General features: G+C 35.6%; 1 protein-coding gene across 6 annotated transcripts in view; it reads left to right on the top strand.

Annotated features, from left to right (window-relative positions):
• VPS13A (vacuolar protein sorting 13 homolog A) overlaps positions 1–20124 on the top strand; it is a 108999-nt gene that overhangs the window by 76168 nt on the left and 12707 nt on the right. For 3 of the 6 annotated variants that reach the window (XM_074856681.1, XM_074856680.1, XM_074856679.1), the window contains 13 exons: positions 863–1009; positions 1584–1665; positions 2920–2989; positions 3444–3549; positions 7763–7876; positions 9744–9889; positions 10014–10095; positions 11102–11215; positions 11693–11768; positions 11870–12033; positions 12387–12432; positions 13251–13374; positions 14409–14523. In XM_074856681.1, coding sequence (XP_074712782.1) covers positions 863–1009; positions 1584–1665; positions 2920–2989; positions 3444–3549; positions 7763–7876; positions 9744–9889; positions 10014–10095; positions 11102–11215; positions 11693–11768; positions 11870–12033; positions 12387–12432; positions 13251–13374; positions 14409–14523 — 1386 coding nt within the window. Of the gene's footprint in view, positions 1–862; positions 1010–1583; positions 1666–2919; positions 2990–3443; positions 3550–7762; positions 7877–8541; positions 8637–9743; positions 9890–10013; positions 10096–11101; positions 11216–11692; positions 11769–11869; positions 12034–12386; positions 12433–13250; positions 13375–14408; positions 14524–16709; positions 17313–20124 lie in introns of those variants that run through there. The other 3 variants (XM_074856682.1, XM_074856684.1, XM_074856685.1) reach the window with 3 other exon arrangements.

The raw sequence follows: 20124 nt of genomic DNA, 5'->3' as shown, positions 1-20124 counted from the left end.
TAATACTGATAGTTCTCTAATTCTATTGTTTACCTGTATACACAGGAAAAAGATAATGTATCAATTTTTCTACCTTTGAAGAAACTTCCAGTGAAAATTGAGATGATCGATTTACCTAATCTACTTGAAAATCCTTCTTTATCTCTGTCTAGAAAAAAAAATCTTTGGAAAAAATATCTGTAAATGTTTGAAAGCTTGCTATAGACTTTTTGTTGTTAGCCTCTAACTTTGAAATTTAAGTGTAACATTTTTGCAGGTCATGAGACTAAATATGTGTAAAGCTACAGTAAAGAAGCTTTGCATTTGGTTCATTTGTTATACTGGGAAGGTGGGCAGGGTGTTAGTTTTGGGTGGGTTGGTTTGTTTTAGCACAAAATCTTGTATTTTTTCAAGTGCCTTTTTGTGGGATAGTTCAACTGTGTCACTCAACCACATATACATGAAAAGAATTATTCTGGAATGTAGAAGTGCATCATGCTCCAAATGCTATGGTCCTTGTCTATAGATAAATTCTAGATACTCATTTGAATTTTGTTGTAGGTAAATGAACATGGTATAGGTAAGTGAGCCAATTTTTTTATCTGTCATATCGTTACATTATACTACTCTGCCTTTGCTCTAGAAAGCCATTTATTAAATGCTAGTGATTCCTCAAATAGTGCAATATTTTGTAGTTCTAGTGATATTTGTGACAAAATTTGATTGTTTTAAATAAAGGAAGGTTATGACATCTGACTTAAAAGCTGCAAAACTTTTACTGCTAAGCTATCTTTACATGTTAATGAACAGTGTAAATTTTAAAGTATAGTATAAAAATCAGTCTTTTGAAACATAGCATACCAAATTTTCTTTAATATGATAGGTATGTTTAACTCCTAATGGAATGAACATGAAAATTCAACAACCAAATGAGATTCCTATCAGAAGGAATTATTTGCCAGCTTTAAAAGTAGAATACAGTTCATCTGCACATCAGAAGTCTTTCAGAATTCAAATTTACAGGATACAGGTGAGTCTTGTCAAAAAACCGGTGAGTTACATATTGAGAAAAAGCAACTTCTGTGGAAACTTGGATTTATTTTTATAATTGTTCGGATTTGTCATGTTTTGAATTTAATTGTACTCATTGGCTTTTACATCAGTGCTTCTCAATCTTTGGAAATATTATTTAAATGCTTCTGAAAAAAACCCCAGACAACTACGACTGTTCAGGAAAAATATTTACCATTCATCTTCCATGATTTTTCTTGTGGCTTTTCTTTACGACCAACAGAAAAATAGGTATAATTTGTTATCTTGCATATGTCCAAGTTTTTAAAAACAAATCCTTTCCAAAATTATGTGGACCATTTATTACCACCAACTTCAAGAAGCTTTTCTTGACTGCTTGGATTGGATTATTTCATTTTGAATTTTGAACCAAATTTTGAATTTTGAACCAAAATAGCATCTTTTTTTTCTGCTTTGGAATTGGTGGAATACTACAGGTAATGTTTACAAGTCTTATGTTTGTCCTGATTTTAAAATATTTCACTACTGAAAAGCTAACATGCTGCCCCTTGTCCTGTCCTTACCCCTATTAGATACAAAACCAGATTCCTGGAGCCATATTTCCCTTTGTGTTCTATCCTATTAAACCTCCAAAGTCCATCACCTTGGATTCAGGTTTGTTGTTCTAGTTTAACACAATCCTTACTTCTAAAATTACAAGATAAATTGCTTATAATGAAGATAACCATGTCATTTCAATCAGATGAAGTCTGTATAAGCTTACTGACTACAGATAACCAGAAGAAAGCAAAATTTCTTTCATCCATTGATACCATACCTTTTAAGCACATTTTTTTGACACACTAATTCAGTGCTCTTGGAGAGCGTAACATGAAAGTTACATTTGGATCAAGCTTAAAATGGGCTTTTGGCAGTTGCATTCAGACCACAACTAAAACTTAATGCTGATTAATAGAAGAGAAGAGTTGCCTGCTGAAAGTAAGAACAGATCAAATTGTTGGTTATCTTGATGGTAGTGAATCTGTTGCACCATTTCTGTATTAGTTGCATTTGAAGTTTTGGGGCAGTAAGGATTCACTTTTCATATTTAGTCATCTGATTTTTCCTTACTGCCCCAAATAAAATGTTTATCCTAATATTGTTGGTTTGGTTTTTTTTTGCTTGGCACAATGGATGACCTAGTGACCTATCCGAAATAATCTGAACTAACAATAAAAGGAATGTGTACCAGTTCCAGTCTAAACTCAAAATTGCTATGTGAAGCACCATTTATGAGCTCTGTAGATGGCAAATTATATTTTGCCTGTTTTGTATGTAGCCTTCCAACTTCTCCATTGCTTGGAGCATAGAGCTCAATGTCAGTACACTATGTGATGAACTGCAGTCTTCCATTAACTCCTTCAGGGTAAAGTCATTTGGAAGAGCAGAGTAATCTCAGGAGGGATTCTGGATTAAGACAAAGAATACTGCTTGTGATTTTGTACAGAAGCTAATAAGATGTCAGGTGTTCATTCTGAATATGATCAATTTCAAGCTGCAGTGCATAGATCTGCAAAATTATTTTTTTGTTTAGTTTATATTTTTCCAATGGCCAATGAAAAATCTTATTCCCTGACTAGGGAAACTATGTCTAAGATATTATCAATATTGATTTGCTTTTAAATGAAAATGGTGCCTTACCAGAGATCACTGAAATAGAATTTTGTTGTTCCATTTCATCCTTGTCTTCCTATTCCTTTCTGTTCCTGCTCTTTTACCTGAGTTAGTTGTTTGCCATATCTGTTATGTAATCATACTTTACAGGATTGAGAAAATCCTAAACATGTATGATATTTTCATATTAAAAATACAAAGGTATATATAATTTAAAAATCTGTGCTGATCTCTTTTTATTTTACAACTTCATAGCGCCAAAACCATTTACTGATGTCAGTATTGTCATGAGAACTGCAGGACATTCGCAAATATCTCATATTAAGTAAGTATTTTGACGTGTTCCATCTCTTTTGCTATGGATTATGTTTAATCAAGCTTTAAAATTATTATAGGGGCAACAATGCAAGATAATTTTACACCAGCTCATTCTTGGAAAGATCAAAACACTTAGATAAAAGCTCAATTCCCTTTATTATCCACATAATTGCTAAGTAAAGCAAGGACTTTTAAGTGTCTTTTTAATGCAGATTTTGAGTCTTTTTTAATTTAGAAAAAACTCTTATGTTTAACAGTGCTATATATAGCATTAAATGCTGCTACTTAATTAAAATAGTTCTGGTTACAGGAAATGTGTTTATCTTACACCACTGTGGGAAGCATTCTTTGCCCCAGTACCTGAAGTCCATACATAAGTGGCCTAAATAGCCTAGATTAAGTTTTATATGTTACACATGTTTGTAAAACACTTTAATAATTGCTTTTTGTTTCATTTGTAGGTATTTTAAGGTCCTGATTCAAGAGATGGATCTCAGATTAGATCTTGGCTTCCTGTATGCATTGGTTGAATTCTTTACACAGACTGATTTGCCAAGTGACCAAGAGGTAGAACCCTTTTCTTGTTTAAAGATGAATAGATTCTAAGTTTTTAATTATTCAACTTGTATTTTAAAAAAAACCAAACCAATTTGGTCATCTTTGTCCATAACACTGGTTAATTGCTGTATCTGGGACTAATGTGAAGCTGTGAGGTTTCTAGGAGTTGCCGTTGCCCAAGGCAAACAGTAAACACTTTCCTGTATCCTCGTCTTGCATGCTATGCAAAGAAGGCTTCACAACCTTCTGAAAAGAATGAAACTAATGCAGTTGTAGACTCTTTGGTCTTACTAATGCCTGAGGGATCAGTTAATTAAGAGCCCAAGACAGGAAGGAAGTGAACATAGTACTCTTTCCTTTAATGTAGCTTATTTAAAAAAAAAAAAACAAAACCCAAACCCCTAGGAAAATCTTGGCTTGGAAATTTCTGAAACTTAGGTGCCTGTGAGGGCAAAAGAAAGTAAAAGGCATGGAGAAAGAGGTTGATTTGAAAGTGAAAGTGTCTTCAGTAATTTTATCCAAAAGTATAATATTAGAAAATTATGTAGTTAACATGTTGATACTAAATGGAGAGGAGGGGACAGTGGGAGGGAATTAAATTACTATCAAGGGAGAATGAGAGGAGTTTGTACATAGAAATAGAAATAAGTGAAATAAAATAAGTTATTATAATATGAAGTACAAGGCAGTCTGCTTGGGAAATAATAATGAAAACTTCAGATACAATCATAAATAATATACAACCAGAGCTGACTGAGAGCCTGTGGATCAGGATTAAAGGGAGGGCAGGGACAGGTGACGTTACAGTGAGGATCTGCTACAGTTCGCAAGCCCTGGTCCTCATGGGGGACTTCAACCACCCCAGTATCTGTTGGAGGAACAACACAGCGGGGCATGAGCAATCCAGGAGGTTCCTGGAATGCACTGATGATAATGTCCATCACATGATAGAGGAGCCAACAAGGAGAGGTGCTATGCTGGACCTTCTTGCCAACCAGGAGGGGCTGGTGGGGAGTGTGAAGCTCAAGAGCAGCCTTGGGTGCAGTGACCACGAAATGGTGAAGTTCAGAATCTTTAGGGTAGTGATGAGAATGCACAGCAAGCTCACTACCCTGGACTTCAGGAGAGCAGACTTTGGCCTCTTCAGGGATCTGCTTGGTGGAGTCCCAGGGGGTACAACCCTGTGGGAAAAGGGGCCCAAGAAAGCTGGTTAATGCTCAAGGATCACCTCCTCTATGGTCAGAATCCCAACAAAGAGCAAGTCAGGCAAAAGCGCCAGGAAGCCTGCATGAATGAACAAGGTGCTCCTGGACAAGCTCAAACACAAAAAGGAAGCCTACAGAGTGGAAGCAAGGACAGGTAGCCTGGGAGGAATACAGAGAAATTGTCTGAGAGGGATCAGGTTAGGAAAACTAAAGCCCTGATAGGATTAAATCTCACCAGGGACGTCAAGGGCAACAAGAAAAATTTCTATAGGTACATCAGTGATAAAAGGAAGACTAGGGAAAATGCAGGCCATCTCCACAAGGAAATGGAAGACCTGGTTATCTGGGATATGGATAAGGCTGAGGTACTCGATAACTTTTTTGCCTCAGTCTTCACCGGCAAGCGCTCCAGCCACACTGCCCAAGTCGCAGAAGACAAGGGACTGGGAGAATAAAAAACTGCTCACTGTAGGAGGATGTCAGGTTTGAGACCATTTTAGGAACCTGAAGGTGCACAAGTCCTGATGAGATGCAGCTGCAGGTCCTGAGAGAGCTGGCAGATGAAGTGGCTAAGCTGCTATCCATCAAATTTAAGAAGTCATGGCAGTCCAGAAACGTTCCCACTGACTGGGAAAGGGGAAACATAACCCCCATTTTTAAAAAGGCAAAAAAGGAAGACCCGGGAAACCGCAGGCCAGTTAGTCTCACCTCTGTGCTCAGCAAGATCATGGAGTGGATCTTCCTGTAAACTGTGCTAGGGCACATGGAAAATAAGGAGGTGATTGGTGACAGCCAACATGGCTTCACTAAGGGCAAATTATGCCTGATGTATTTGGTGGCCTTCCATGATGGGGTTATAGCGTTGGTGGATAAGGGAAGAGCAACTGATGTCATCTATCTGGACTTGTGCAAAGCATTTGACACTGTCCTGCACAACATCCTTGTCTCTAAATTGGAGAGACAGAGATTTGATGGATGGACCACTCGGTGGATAAGGAATTGGCTGGGTGATCGCACTCAAAGAGCTGCGGTCAACAACTCGATGTCCAAATGGAGAGCAGTGATGAGTGGCATTCCTCAGGGGTCCAGTGCTGTTTAACATCTTTGTTGGTCACATGGACAGCGGATTGAGTGCACCCTCAGCAAGTTTGCCAATGACACCAAACTGTGTGGTGCGGTTGACACGCTGAAGGGAAGGGATGTGCCATCCAGAGCGACCTTGACGGGCTTGAGAGGTAGGCCTATGAAAACCTCATGAAGTTCAAGAAGGCTAAGTGTCAAGTCCTGCATATGGGTTGGGGCAGTCACAAGCACAGATACAGCCTGGGCAATGAGTGGATTGAGAGCAGTCCTGTGGAGAACGACTTAGGGGTACTGATGGATGAAAAGCTGGACATGACCTGGCAGTGTGTGCTTGCAGCCCAGAAAGCCAACTGTATGCTTGTCTGCATCAAGAGAAGTGTGGTCAGCAGGTCGAGGGAGGTGACTCTCCCCCGCTGCTCCACTCTTGTGAGATCCCACCTGGAGTACTGCGTCCAGCTCTGGGGCCCCAGCCCCAGAGAAAGACACAGACCTGCTCAAGGGGGTCCAGAAGAGGGCCACGAAAATGATCAGAGGGCTGGAACATCTCCCCTGTGATGACAGGCTGAGAGAGTTGGGGTGATTCAAGCCTAGAGAAGAGAAGGCTCCAGGGAGACCTTATAGTGGCCTTCCAGCACTTAAAGGGGGCCAACAGGAAAGATGGGGAGGGATTCTTTTATCAGGGAGTGTGGTGATAGGATGAGGGGTAGTGGTTTTAAATTGAAAGAGGGTAGATTTAGATAAGATGTAAGGGAGAAATTCTTTCCTGTGATAGTGGTGAAACACTGGAACAATTTGCCCAGAGAAGTTGTGGATGCATCATGGAAGGTCAGGTACGATGAGGCTCTGAGAAACCTGATCTAGTGAAAGGTGTTCCTGCCTGTACAAGGAGGGTTGGAACTAGGTGATCTTTAAGGTCCCTTAAAACCCAAACCATTCTATGATTCTATGAATACGTAGTCTAAACTGGTGGTTCCTAGCAATGTGCTAGGGCATGCTGTCTGTTACATCTGTTGATATTCAATTCTAGCTTATTGTGGTGGTTTGAAGAATTATTTTAAATTTCAATGCATAGTTGTGTTGTGGAAAAAATACGTTGTTGTATTTTATTTTGTCTTTCCCCTCCCAGTGGAAAGATGAATGATTTGAGGTCAGTATTGTGAGGTTAATCACTGAATCCAGAGATTAGAGGGGGCCTTCTTCGGCACTTTCATTTTTCAGTGAAATTGCAAGGCATAATTTTAGGATTTGATCCCTACTTAATATTTAGTGCCTTGACTGTTTTGCTTGTTTAAGTAGCAAGGTGGTACCTGGTTTTACTGTTCTGAAAGGACCTCTTCCATTATTTTCAGTTACAGCTTCACTGGTTAAGTCTTTTCTGACTGTAACTTTGGAATTGTTAAATTGGTTAATTCTTCAAAAGCTGTTATAAAGGAGGTCTGTCTTTTGAAGGAGAAAAGAGGAAAAGGGCTAGATGGAGCTATTCTCAGAGCATGTAAAAGTCTAATTTCTATATAACAGAAAGTAGTCTTTAGTCTAGTTTTTTGTATTTAAAAACTTACGTGCTATATTATGTGTTCAAGAGGGTATCTATGTATGCCCTTTGTTTGGCCCAGGTAAAAACTGTCCGACCTTTACTTGAAAATATTTGGTATTTGAACTTCCATAAAAATAGATTTTTTAATTTTATTTTTCATTTTGACTATTGAATAGATGTATGTTGGATTGTCTTTTTATATGTATGTTTCCTCCTCTTCATACAAAAAAAGGCAGTAAACCATCTAGTTAAAAGTCCTCTAAAAAGTCAACTCTTTAAAAAAGTAAGATCAGGAAAGTATAAGCAGTATTAGTCAATATATTGCATGTCAGTGACAAATGCATGGTAGTTTTATATACTTTAAATTTTAAAGTATATTTTTTTGAAAATGCATTCACAGCTAGAACTTTTCAAAAAGGATGTTGAATCTCTTCAAGAAGAACTGATGAGTGTGTCATCAATGGATACATCACAAATCAGCTTGTATGAATACTTTCATATCTCTCCAATTAAGGTATACTTTTTTCACAGTACAGCCTGTGTTTGCTCTCGTAACTGAAGAATTTTTTTCTCCTTCAGAATAGTAGACACTGGAAATGAAGAAACATAGAGGTGAACAAAAATAAAATAAAAATGTCTCAGAAAAGTGCTTTCGTTGTGAACCACTAACTTATATGGGTTTTACATTAATACTTATTAAATATGTACGTTAAAGATTCATTATTTCATTCCTATCCGTGACTTTCTTTGTATACAGTAATTCTTTTTACTATTTAAGAGATCCTTGCAAAATGCTATAGTTGGTGTGCAGATAGTGTGTTGCTGGGTTTGAGAATGAGTAATTTTTTAGAAACATATACAGCCACCATTACTGTGCAATGGCATTTTCTGCTTTATCATTACTTGCTGAAAAACCAATTTTGGTTTTTTTACTCCAGTAAAGTCTACTTTTGGGTAATGGCATTTTCTGCTTTATCATTACTTGCTGAAAAACCAATTTTGGTTTTTTTACTCCAGTAAAGTCTACTTTTGGGTATTTCACCATTCCCATAAGCATTCAGGTACAGCTGTTCAATAGTATGTGCATACTTACAGAGAAGCAACAGCCTGTTTACCCGAATATAACTCTCATGCATTTGTAGCTTACTGGTCTTTCTTTTTTTTTCGATTATTGCATAGCTGACATTGTTAAAGGTGTGATAGAACTTCGTAGGTTCTACAACAGTTCTTAATCAGAGAATCTACCCTCCATCCCATGGGAAATAGATCAAAGAATGGTTTGTTTCACCTCTTTACAGTATCTGGTAATTCCAGCAAATGCTTGGCTAGCTTAATGTGTAAACAGTTTAGCCTAACTCATTTCAAGTAAATTTAGTAGCTGTTTCATAGGTATGTCTCCATTTGTTTTATTACAAAAATTGCTCAGGATTTGACAAAAGTAAAATGCCCTTTACATGTTAAAATAACAAAGTGTTCACTCTGTTATCAAAGTAAACGAAAGCTTACTTTTTAATGTATTGTATCATATATGGCAAGAAAAATTACATGGAGGAGAGAGGATGGAATAAATGGGCTTCAGGTTCTAATAGAAGCTTTAGCAGTTATGAAATCAATATAGAGCTGTGAATTAGATGACAGTGATTATGCAAGATGAGCTCTGTATCTTTGAAATGAGCTATAGTTAAGCTCTGTTATACTACAAATTAATGAATGACACGTGGTGTTGTCTTCAGAGAATTGGAAACAGGCATAACTTCTTTTTATCTGATTTTGAAAACTGCTCAATACACTTATGCACTATAGAGCCCTTTGAGCAATTTTCCTGAATGTTTTTCTGTTTTGTGACTGTCACCTTAATTTCTGTGAAACAAATACTTTGGTTAATTCAGGTCTGCACAGGTGGGATTTTTCTTGGGCACTTATTCCAGTGTTTATTTAACACCTGTAAAACTTGTGTTAATAATTATTTACTTTCAGGCTTTTGTTTCTCACTGTTGCGTGGATACCATGCTATGTTACTGTTTTCAGTCTGCTTTGATTTTGGGTATTAGTTATAGAAACAAAATGTTTTGGAAACAACCTACTAACCTAAATTAAAGCTAAAAGATTCTGGAGACCTTATCTGAAAACATAAGTAAGCAATTTCAAGTTCTTGTTCTCTTAAAGGTAGTTCTAGTTATTCAGTTTGAGTATAAATGTCAGTAGTTTTATTGCCCTACGTGGTGTATTTATGTTCTCTGTTATGAAGTCAGTCTGATTTCAGTCAAGATTAGAAATGTCTTATCTCAATTTTTAAATAATCTAAAAGATTATGAAGGTAGAAATATAATACTTCTAATAATCAACCATATTATTTCCCAATCTCATTTTTTATCCTTCAGTTACACTTAAGCTTTTCACTCAGTACGGGTGGAGAAGATAGTAACAAAGAAGAAAGAAAGAATGAATTGATACCACTTCAGTCCTTGAATCTCCTGCTGAAGAGTATAGGGGCCACCCTCACAGATGTACAAGATGTTGTCTTTAAGTAGGTTAAAAATATGATTGTAAAGATTACTTCCAAAAATTAAACCAGTATTACATATGTTAGATTCTATTTTGTTCTGCATAATAAGGACTTACTTTTTGTCTTCTCTTTTTTTTTTTTTTAGGTTGGCATTCTTTGAACTCAGCTATCACTTCTGTACTACACAACAGCTCCAGTCAGCAGTTGTAAGACATTATTCAAAACAGGTTAGAATAAGTAAATTTCAATATCTAAGTGTGTATTTTGAAAGCACTACGGTGTGCTTTGGTTCTGTGAAAATAAACAAAATTACTTTCAGCCTTGTGTGTTTGTACAAAGATTAAATACATGAACACATACAAAATAATTACTCTTTAGCTGGATTCTATTGCCTTTTTTTTGTGTGCAATTACTATTTTCAAATTATGATGAGAGGAAAAGCGACATGGATTACAAAACAACTTGCTGAAATGGATAGCAGAAGCAAACGCAATGTAGCTCTGTTAGGGCAGAATTGGCATCAAAATATTAATGGTTTTTCTTGGATGTGAGTAGTATATGAATTCTGATCCCTTTTTGGCCTTTGTGTACTGTTCAGGTCCTGTCATCCAGTGGAGAGAATCCAGCAGACACACTTTTGCACGAAAGAATTAGTCCTCTTCTATCCATCCATCATTTAGAATAAGGGATTCTCTGGACATAATAATTCTGTGCTCTATCCATCTTTAAAGGAGAAAAAAAACCTATAGAGGGTTTTAACTGGGAAACCAGTTGTCTGTTCTCTGATCCTTCCTTTTCCCAAAGGGAAAATTTGAAATCTCCTAGGATATGCTCAACATTTTTTTTAAAACTGAGTTACACTTTATAGATGGAGTTACAACATTTTGCAGTGACAGTCAACAAAATTTTTTCAGTGTATGCAAAGAGACCAAATCTTGTCCTATAGTATAAGAGAAATCTTAGTAATATGCTTGCTTTGTAAAATCTCAAGAACATTAATGTCAGTTATTTGTGAAATGCTTGCAAGTAGTAACATTTATTTGGCTGACTTAATATGATTTAATTACTGTAAGATCCTTTTTAATACAACTGCTTCTACTTTTCCAAATAATTCTGAGTTTTTTATATTAAACTCATGTTACTTCCACTTTTTTTAAAACTGGATATACACTGTTTGCCTTTGTGTTAGAGTAGTTTCTGAAATATTTTTACTAATAACTATTTTTATTTTAGGCTATTAAACAGATGTATGTTCTTATTCTTGGCCTTGATGTCTTGGGTAATCCATTTGGATTCATAAGAGGCTTGTCTGAAGGAGTAGAAGCATTCTTCTATGAACCTTACCAGGTGAAAACGTCTGCTGCCTTTTTACAAAATGTAACATAAGTAGTTAGATATGAATTATATTGAAAATTTGGATATGTCAGTACCTGTATTGATTTTAAATTTAGATTTAGAATTGAAAACTTAAAGTGAAAGTGCCAGCGCCAGGAAAAGTTACTGGAAAACTCAAGATAAAAAGGAGAGAGTACTCCATTTTACTTAATTCACAAAAGACTGTTCCTTATGGTTCTTATTTTAAAAAAGCCCTGCTTTTTTTCCCATTTGCCTTAAAATAAGCAGACTTCAGGGAATGAATTAGTGTTCTACAATAGTCTTTCCTTCTCTCATGGGTGCTCTTGTGGGCACTTTCACACTTTGTCACTCAGTCTCATGCTCTTTTTCTCTTTATTGTATCTATATTCCAATAAAAAGTTAAGATTTAAAAATATGTAATGAATACTATTTGAAGCTTAACATAAATGCATTCTTTTTTTTTCTTAGGGAGCCATCCAGGGTCCTGAAGAATTTATAGAAGGAATGGCACTAGGACTCAAAGCACTAGTAGGAGGAGCTGTTGGTAAGTTTCAGTGTTATCATGGTAGTATACTTAATAGTAAGCAATATAGGTGAGTATTTGTAAATTGCATTGTCATTTTACTTTGCTTCATTTTCTGATAGGTGGATTAGCTGGTGCTGCATCGAGAATCACTGGTGCTATGGCAAAAGGGGTAGCTGCAATAACTATGGATGAGGATTACCAGCAGAAAAGGAGAGAAGCCATGAATAAACAGCCCACTGGTCTTAGAGAGGGTATCACTCGTGGTGGAAAAGGATTAGTTTCTGTAAGGAGGAAAAAATTCATAAAAAGATTAATGAATTCTATGCAGGCAAGAGTAGCAAATACAGAGGCTGCTGCAGTCACCAGAGTGTGTTATTCTTTATTTTAATTCTGGGTTTGCAAATATATGGCCACAATGGAGGGACAGTTTTAAAGAAAAACATACGAGGGTAGTAGAGAAGGTGGGAACTGTGAAGCAGGTGACTCTAATTCTGTTAACTTGTAGTGAATTTTAGAATACTCAAACACATGTACTTGGAGGCTATTCACCAATGAATAATGTAAAAATGTAAAAAGTAAAAAAGGAAAAGTATAATCTGAAAGCATATTTATAATGTCTCTTGTTTCTCTTGATAGGGTTTTGTCAGTGGCATAACAGGAATAGTTACTAAACCAATAAGAGGTAAGTTTAGGTCTTCTGATGCATTAACTGTTCATATGATGGTAAATTTTTGATACTTGATGAGACATTATGTATTGGGCAGCAGTCCTCATAGTACTGTGCTTTGTATTGGTAGCTAGAAGGGTGTTGCTAACACACCAGTATTTTGGCTACTGCTGATCAGTGCTTGCACAGCATCAAGGCTGTCTCTCCAACATTCCCCCTGGGGATGGGCAAGATCTTGGGAAAGGACATAGCCAGGACAGATGACCCAAACTGACCAAAGGGATATCCTGTACCATGATGTCTGCTCAGCAATAAAAGCTAAGAGAAGGGGAAATGGGGGCATTTGTTACTAGAATGTTTGTCTTCTGGAGCAACTGCTATGCCTGCTGAAGCCCTACTTCCCTGGAAGTGGCTGGACATCACCTGCTGGTGGGAGTTAGAGAATATATTTTGTGTTTTCCTTTGCTTCCCCACGTGGCCTTTGCTTTTGTTTTATTAAACTGCCTTTATCTTGACCCACAAGGGTTTTTTTCCATCTTATTTTCTTCACCCCACCATCCTGCTGAGGAGAGAAGTGATAGAGTGGCTTGGTGGGCACCTGACATCCAGCCAAGGCCAACCCACCACATATTATAAACCTGAGTTATAAAACTTTTTATCAAGATTTTATATTGCTACTGACTTCTAGTTTAAATGTTGTTAACGTGAATTTTGTGTGGAGGCTATGCAGTTGCGTATCAAATAAGATTTGTAATTAAATGGTAATTGAGTTTCCTAAGATTGTAAGAAAAACTCACTGTTTTGTAATGATTTGTTGCACTTAATCCTTTTAGGAGCTCAGAAAGAAGGAGCAGCTGGTTTTTTCAAAGGTGTTGGAAAAGGCTTAGTGGGAGCGGTAGCTAGGCCTACTGGAGGAATCATAGACATGGCAAGCAGCACATTTCAGGGTATTAAAAAGTAAGTAAAATAAGTATGAACAATGACATATGGCATGAAACAGACGATAGTAGTAGTAGTAGTACATTGTGCTTGTGCATCACTTCTGCATTGATGTTTCTGGATCTCTCAACTTTGTCATTAATACAGATGAGCTAGGAAAAAATCTTATCCATGTTGTTACTTATTAGGTGGCTCTTTAAAACATACACAGTTGATAGCATTTAAAAAACACAACATCAAATCTTGGATACTTCTAGCATTACCAAAGAAACTAGTTTAAAGGCCTCAGCAATCAGACTTCCTTCAGTTGCTGATTTTTTTCCCATTACCTCAAATATACAGGAGAAAAGGACTTCTCAGCTGCATCAGAAGTTACTTTTTATATTATTACTACTATATGTAATGAGTTCCAAGACTACCAGGTCATGCCAGGATCTGTTCTGGTTGTTCAGATGAGAATTGTGTTATGACTGTGTTTGAATACTGTGATAGTCTCACTTGAATAAACCCGTTGCTGTAGATTATTTCACAATGTAATATGTAAAGAGGTAGGAAAAAGTGTTTTGAGGGGGCATTTAGTAGCTTTGTCTGAATACAGCTGTTTAATGGCCCTGTTCTTCTTAGCGAGCTGGACCACTTTTGCTGGCATAAGATTGCCAGTCTCTTTTGTTTTCCACTTTAAGTTCTTTAGCAGAGAAATCAAGAAAAATATCAGAGCAGAAGTTCTGTATGGCACAAATCTCTTTAATTTTGAAGTTTTGAAGTACAATACTTAGACACTAATTAAGTATTGCAGGTGTGTGCTGCCTTGTGCCATCTAATTTTCTAATAATAATTCTCTGAAATAGATTTCTGGGTAAAATCTATTACTGTTTCATAGACTATCTACTCAATGTCTATTCACGTGCAGAAGTACATATATAGACACAGTTGCTGTCTAGTACTTAGTACTTGAGTTTAATTTGTATTTAAAATAATTTAGAGCCTTTACTAAATATTATAACTGAGTAGAGATATTGATGCATACCTTAAATTTGCTGCTTTATTGTCAGAGTTGCAGATTCATCAGAAGATGTGATAAGCCTGCGCCCACCTCGATTCTTTGGTGAAGATGGAGTTATTAGACCTTACAGATTAAGAGACGGAACCGGAAGTCAAATGTTACAGGTGAAGAAAATGAAAGACAATTTGACATACATTTTAATTTATCCTATGTTGAAATAAATATTTAACAGAATTGCCCATTTCTTAAATTCCCTACCACCCCTTACCTAGTAACTCAGTAGTCAAGAAGTTTCATTTAATTTCTTAGGCTTATGACCATGTTGGTGATTTAGTTTCTATGCTACAGTTTTCGAGAAAGACACCATAATTTATACCAGTATATCTGTAGAGGTTTGTGCAAAATACAGAGCATTTTGGAAGAAGAAAAAGGTTTATATGTGTAATTAAAAAGGTTTATGTCTTTAGTTTTTATTGTTGATAAACAGTGTTGATAAACACGATACTTTTTTCAGTAATTTTATAATACACATTTTAAACAGTGATTTTTTTAATCTCAATTTTATGTAAAACAGCATTTTAAACACACTTAAAATAGCTATATTTATGTCATACTACTGCTATTGAAAGAATGTAAACAGTTTTGAAGAGAGGTACTGTTTGCATGAAGAACATGCTGAGCAGCAGTTTTTCTTTGATAATTCACCTGTCATTTAAGCAAATTTGACTCAGATATCAAAGTGGAAATAATTTCAACTGTTATGCAGCTTACAAAGTTTCTATTTTTTTCATCTATTAGAAGTAAAACTGCATGTTGGAAACACTCAAACATAAGAAATAACGTAGTAGTTAGTGATTGCATGAATGTAAACAGAGTTTTTAAAATACACATCGAAGGATTCACAGTGTGCCAGGGAAATGTTGGAGAAGTCATACAGAAATAACCTTTTTGGAGAAGTAGCTAAGAACGAAGTAGCCTTTGGAGACAACTTTTAGACTATTTTGAGAATTGCCACAGCTGTTTGTTTTATGTCAAGTTCCAATCTGGTTGTTTCTGTTTCTTCTGCATTTCATTAGTGTGTCTCTTGTTTTCTGGTAGAAGAGGATTGTCCTATTTGGGACATCTCAGCTATGTTCACCATGCCATTCACTGGTGATCTAGTTCAGCAGACTGTGAAAGTTCTTTGATAATAAAGAGTATGCCTCTGCCTTTCTTCTAAGGAGGTAGCTTTAACCCATGCTCTTCATTTTAAAGCTAGTGTTATAAAGCAGTATTACCTTAACCAGAACATACTCAGAAGTTACAACTGATGAAGGGCATAAACTTATCGCTGATCCTTCTCCTCTTTTTGGTTAAGAAAATGAATTCCAAAACATCCCCTTTTCTGTTTTAAAGTGTACCACTAAACCAAATGCTAGCAAGCCAGCAGTCAGCTCTAATGTGCAGACTTCTCTAATGACTTTGCATTGCTTTTGCTTCTTAAATTTGTACATGTTTGCAGTTTGGGTTTTTTTCTGAGAAACCTTTAAAAAATTCTGCAGTGTAATATGTAGTTTTGATTTTTCTCTGTTCTGTGGTTGAGTGCAGTACCACCACCTTCCATTATCCAACTTATAAAAGCGTCAAGGCATTGCCTTGTGTAATGCCTGTCATATTTTGTGATGGCAGCCACCATTTGAAAGTAGCTAAAGTTGAAAAATTGCATTTTAATTTAGTTTTCACTACTGAAGGCAGAACTACTCTTGAAGAAATGTGTTGAAAGCTCCAAACAAGGTTGTAGTTCTCCTGGTAGACAGTCAAATCAGAAAATAATGAATTGTGTACATTTTTTTTCAGGCATTAATTTCTGATATTGTAAGTTTGATGTCTTAATCTTATTTTAGCCCCAAGTGTACTAATGTTTTTGATTCTTAATGTTTCTGGTTCTAGCGACATTTCTTTGTTTTGCATGAGACTCAGAGTACTACATGTCCCCTAGCTGAAACAGTTTGAATAGCACAGTATTTTCTTATGGGGGAAAAAAAGAGTTATTTTCCCCTTTCATTTTATTTCTATGCAGAACGGTCTGGTGACTGCCCCCAGTGCTGTTGCTGTATTGTAGCATTTTCAATGGAGTAGTGGATTGGTTGGAATAAAACTTCTTTTAGTGATTTAGAGATTGTCTATGCAGATTAAAGGAAATAGAATGTAGGTGATTTCGAGTGCTCATACTGTGTCCTAAACTAGGATTTCACTTCAGAATTTCTTTGTTTTATGGGGTTTTATTTTGTTTTATTTAACAAATTTGCCAGACAAACTAGTATTTCCAAACTAATACTTCTGCTTTCTTCTTCCCTTACCATGCTTTCAGAAAAGACAGGCCTACAGGGAATGGACTAAGACTCTCAGTAGTAGTGATGATGATGACAGTTAGGATAATATGGACTGTAACAGATATACATGGCCTTTGTCACTTTTTTTTGCTTTTAAGTATTAAATGTTGCTGCTGTAATTCCCACTGAGAAACTGGGGTTGTCTGATATTAAATTCTTATTTTTAAAGCTGTGCAGAAAAAATGTGGGGAAATAAACTGTATGATGATGAGTGCTAGGCAAAGGAGCAAAGAATGTAATAAAAATAGTCTTATAGATAAAACTGGACATTAGGTGAAAACAGTATTGAATAATATGAAGAAATAGTAATACCGTGACTTAGAGTTTATTTCCAGATATGTTTCTATCTGGAAATAAGTGTATTTAATGTTTCTAAGTGTATTTAATGTTTTGCATTTATATAAAGTGTTTGACAGGTTTTGTAATTTGCCAGATGGAATGCTTATAAATGTGTTTAGTAAAAATTTACTGAGTTGTACAGTCATTATTGGTGTTAAAATGCTGTTTGACTGTTTTAATTATTTAATATCTCAAAAGTATTTTGTCTGCTTTTCTTTTTAACAATAAACATGTCTAAAGTATATCTAAAATGGATTCATCTATTCTGTTCCAACATTGTTTCTCATGTTTCCTGGAACTAGATTATGTAAAAACTAAATGGCCTATAAAAGTATTTAAAAGATAAAATACCTATATTTTGAAAGGAACATTTAACATAAAGCTTTAATTTTTCATTTATCATTTGTTTTACTGTAATTTTTAAATACTTATTTTATGTATCCTTTGGAATCCTTAGAGGTGTGAAATAACATCTTATTTAGTTATTTTTGATTGTGACCATAAATTACTTGGTTTTGAAATAAATATTTTTGGTTTTTTGTAGCAACAAAAAAAACTAAAAAATCCACCCCAGAACTAAACCCTATGTAAAATCAGACAGCTGGAGAACATACTTCTACAAGGCTCTGTGTAGTAAAACATATGTAACATATAAAAACATTTTTTTTATTTACCTAGACATGGGGGTAAAAACATAGCACTGAACCACTCTAACTCTGTATTTTAAATTCTACAATACAGATTTACAAGTTACTTGTTTCTTTAGTTGTTCGTTTAAAAATTGTTTTATTCTGCATTCACTGGAACACTTTTTTTTTTTGTGGTTCATTGCTAAATTTAGATTTTTGTGTTGCATTTTAAAGATGTAGATATTTGTGTATCAATAAATACTCTAGTAAACATTACTTCTTCTACCAACATCTGAAGAATTAGAATTGCTGTAAAGCAATAAGACCTTGTGAAAAGTTTGCATATTTACCAAAGGTGGTGTCATGTCTTTCATTGTCTATTGTCTTCCAGTTATCAGAATTCTGAGGGAAGAACCATTAAAATTGATAAGACCACATAGTCTAGCTCTATGCCTTCAAAAGCTGCTGTATAGTCTGATCGCTTGGGCAATGAGCCAAGGAATATATGCCTGTAGTCTTCCAGATAAAAGAGGGGACAAACTCAGCTTGAGAGCTTGTGTTAGCTGAAACTGCTGATGCTTCAAGATTGCCACAGATCATGTGTTGCTACTTAGCTTGTAATACTGTCGTCTCAAAAGGAAGTCTTGCAGAAGTAGATGAAAGACTGTATTGCAATGTATTGCTGCCTGAAACATTGTAGGAAGTATTTTGAATATTTCAGATACAGATGGATCTCAGGTATTCCGTCGAAGAATGTAGGAAATTATTTTGATCTTCAATCCTGAAAAAAGACTCGTCATGCCTACAAGTTGAGGAGATTGTTAGGTACACTTTTATGGAAAGGTTACTGCTGCATTGTATCAACTTTAATGGGTTTTGGGAACTTTGAATATGTTACCTGACATTTTCTTTTTCCTTTTTGGCTTTTTAGTGCAATGTCTTTTTTTATCCTGTAAAACTTTGTTTTTCTTCTGTAATGACCTGTCTTACAAGACAATGCATATCAATTTTATAGCAAAACATGTTTTTTCCTCATTCTAAAACAGCTTTAGAAAGAAACATAATTATTATTTGACTGAAGAATCATCCCTGCAAAAATAAGAATTTGATTTTTAGAAATATTACATAATTTTACTAAATTGACCAAACTTTTTAGTTATATTGCTGTGGAACTTGAATTAGTGATACCTGACTCAGAAGTACTACCATGCATGCTAAATTTTACTTCTACATTCTGTAATGATTTGTAGAATTATAAGTTTAAAAACTTTTTAAAAGAGTTCTTTAGTCAGTAGATTGAAAGGTTGTAGAATGCTATCTTAAAGCAACCAAACCAACCAAACAACAGTAAAAAAATTTTGCCGGTAAAGTTGGCAAATATGATTATGTACCTTAAAGTATTTTGTCTCTTTCATGGAGTATAGTTCTATTTTTGAAATTTTTATGTTAATAAAAAATGTAGTAATTTTGTACAAGTATTTTGCTTCTGTCTTGAGTCTATCTTCCTCTGAGTATCCATTGGGAGAAGAAATAATTTACATTTAGGATAGCAAACAGTTATATCACCTGGGATATTTAGATTCAATTTCTCTTTAAGTCGTGGAACCAAAACCTGTGAAAAGTATCATAGTTAACTAGCTGAAAGTGATGCTCTTTAAGGCAGCAAAAATATAGATTATTTCCTTTAGGGATTTAACATACCAAAAAATATAGACCATCTTTTCAAATGCCCCCCCCCCCCCCCTGCTTTTTTACCCCCCTTCACTTTAGTGTATTTTAATAGTTTAACTTTTGGCTGCACAATTTTTCCTCACTGTTTCACTGGTGAATTGAAGTCCAGTACTGTTGCGGAAAACTCCCAAGACTAAGTGCCATGCTTTCAGCTCAGGTTGCCAAGTGTTCTGCTGTCAGCTACAGAGCAAGTTGATGATTCAGCTTTTCTCTAGTGTTTAGTTTTACTCTTTTAGTGACTTGTGTAATGGTGACTTGAATTTATATGCTTCCTTCTTGTTGAGGTGAAGATTTGGCTGTGCTTTTTATCTTTGATTTTATCCAGTACATCACTTTTGATCAGGGTTCTGTGGTCTTTTTGTTTTCTCAAGAGGCTCTGTAGACTTAAGTCAGTGCAGAGAGATACTGTAGACAGTTTCTGGGACCATTTAATAGACTGTTCATACCTTTGTTGTTATTAGTCACTCAGAGAAGCTATAGACCTGCCAGAAATCACTGGTTTTTTCCCTGCCAGGGAATAAAGTGGAAGGATAGGCTGTCTCATGCTTATGAACGTGTCATTGACATTTGCACCATGAAATCAGTAGAGTTCTCTGTGTCACAAGTCTGTGCCTACCTAAAACCAAAATAATTTCAAAACTTTTTTTAATTTTTAGTTTACCTTTATAGTGTATTAAATTGTGAGGGCTCTTTT

This window comes from Strix uralensis, chromosome Z (genome assembly GCF_047716275.1).
Source record: "Strix uralensis isolate ZFMK-TIS-50842 chromosome Z, bStrUra1, whole genome shotgun sequence".
Lineage (NCBI taxonomy): Eukaryota > Metazoa > Chordata > Aves > Strigiformes > Strigidae > Strix > Strix uralensis.
This window is presented reverse-complemented; position numbering and strand designations above follow the sequence as displayed.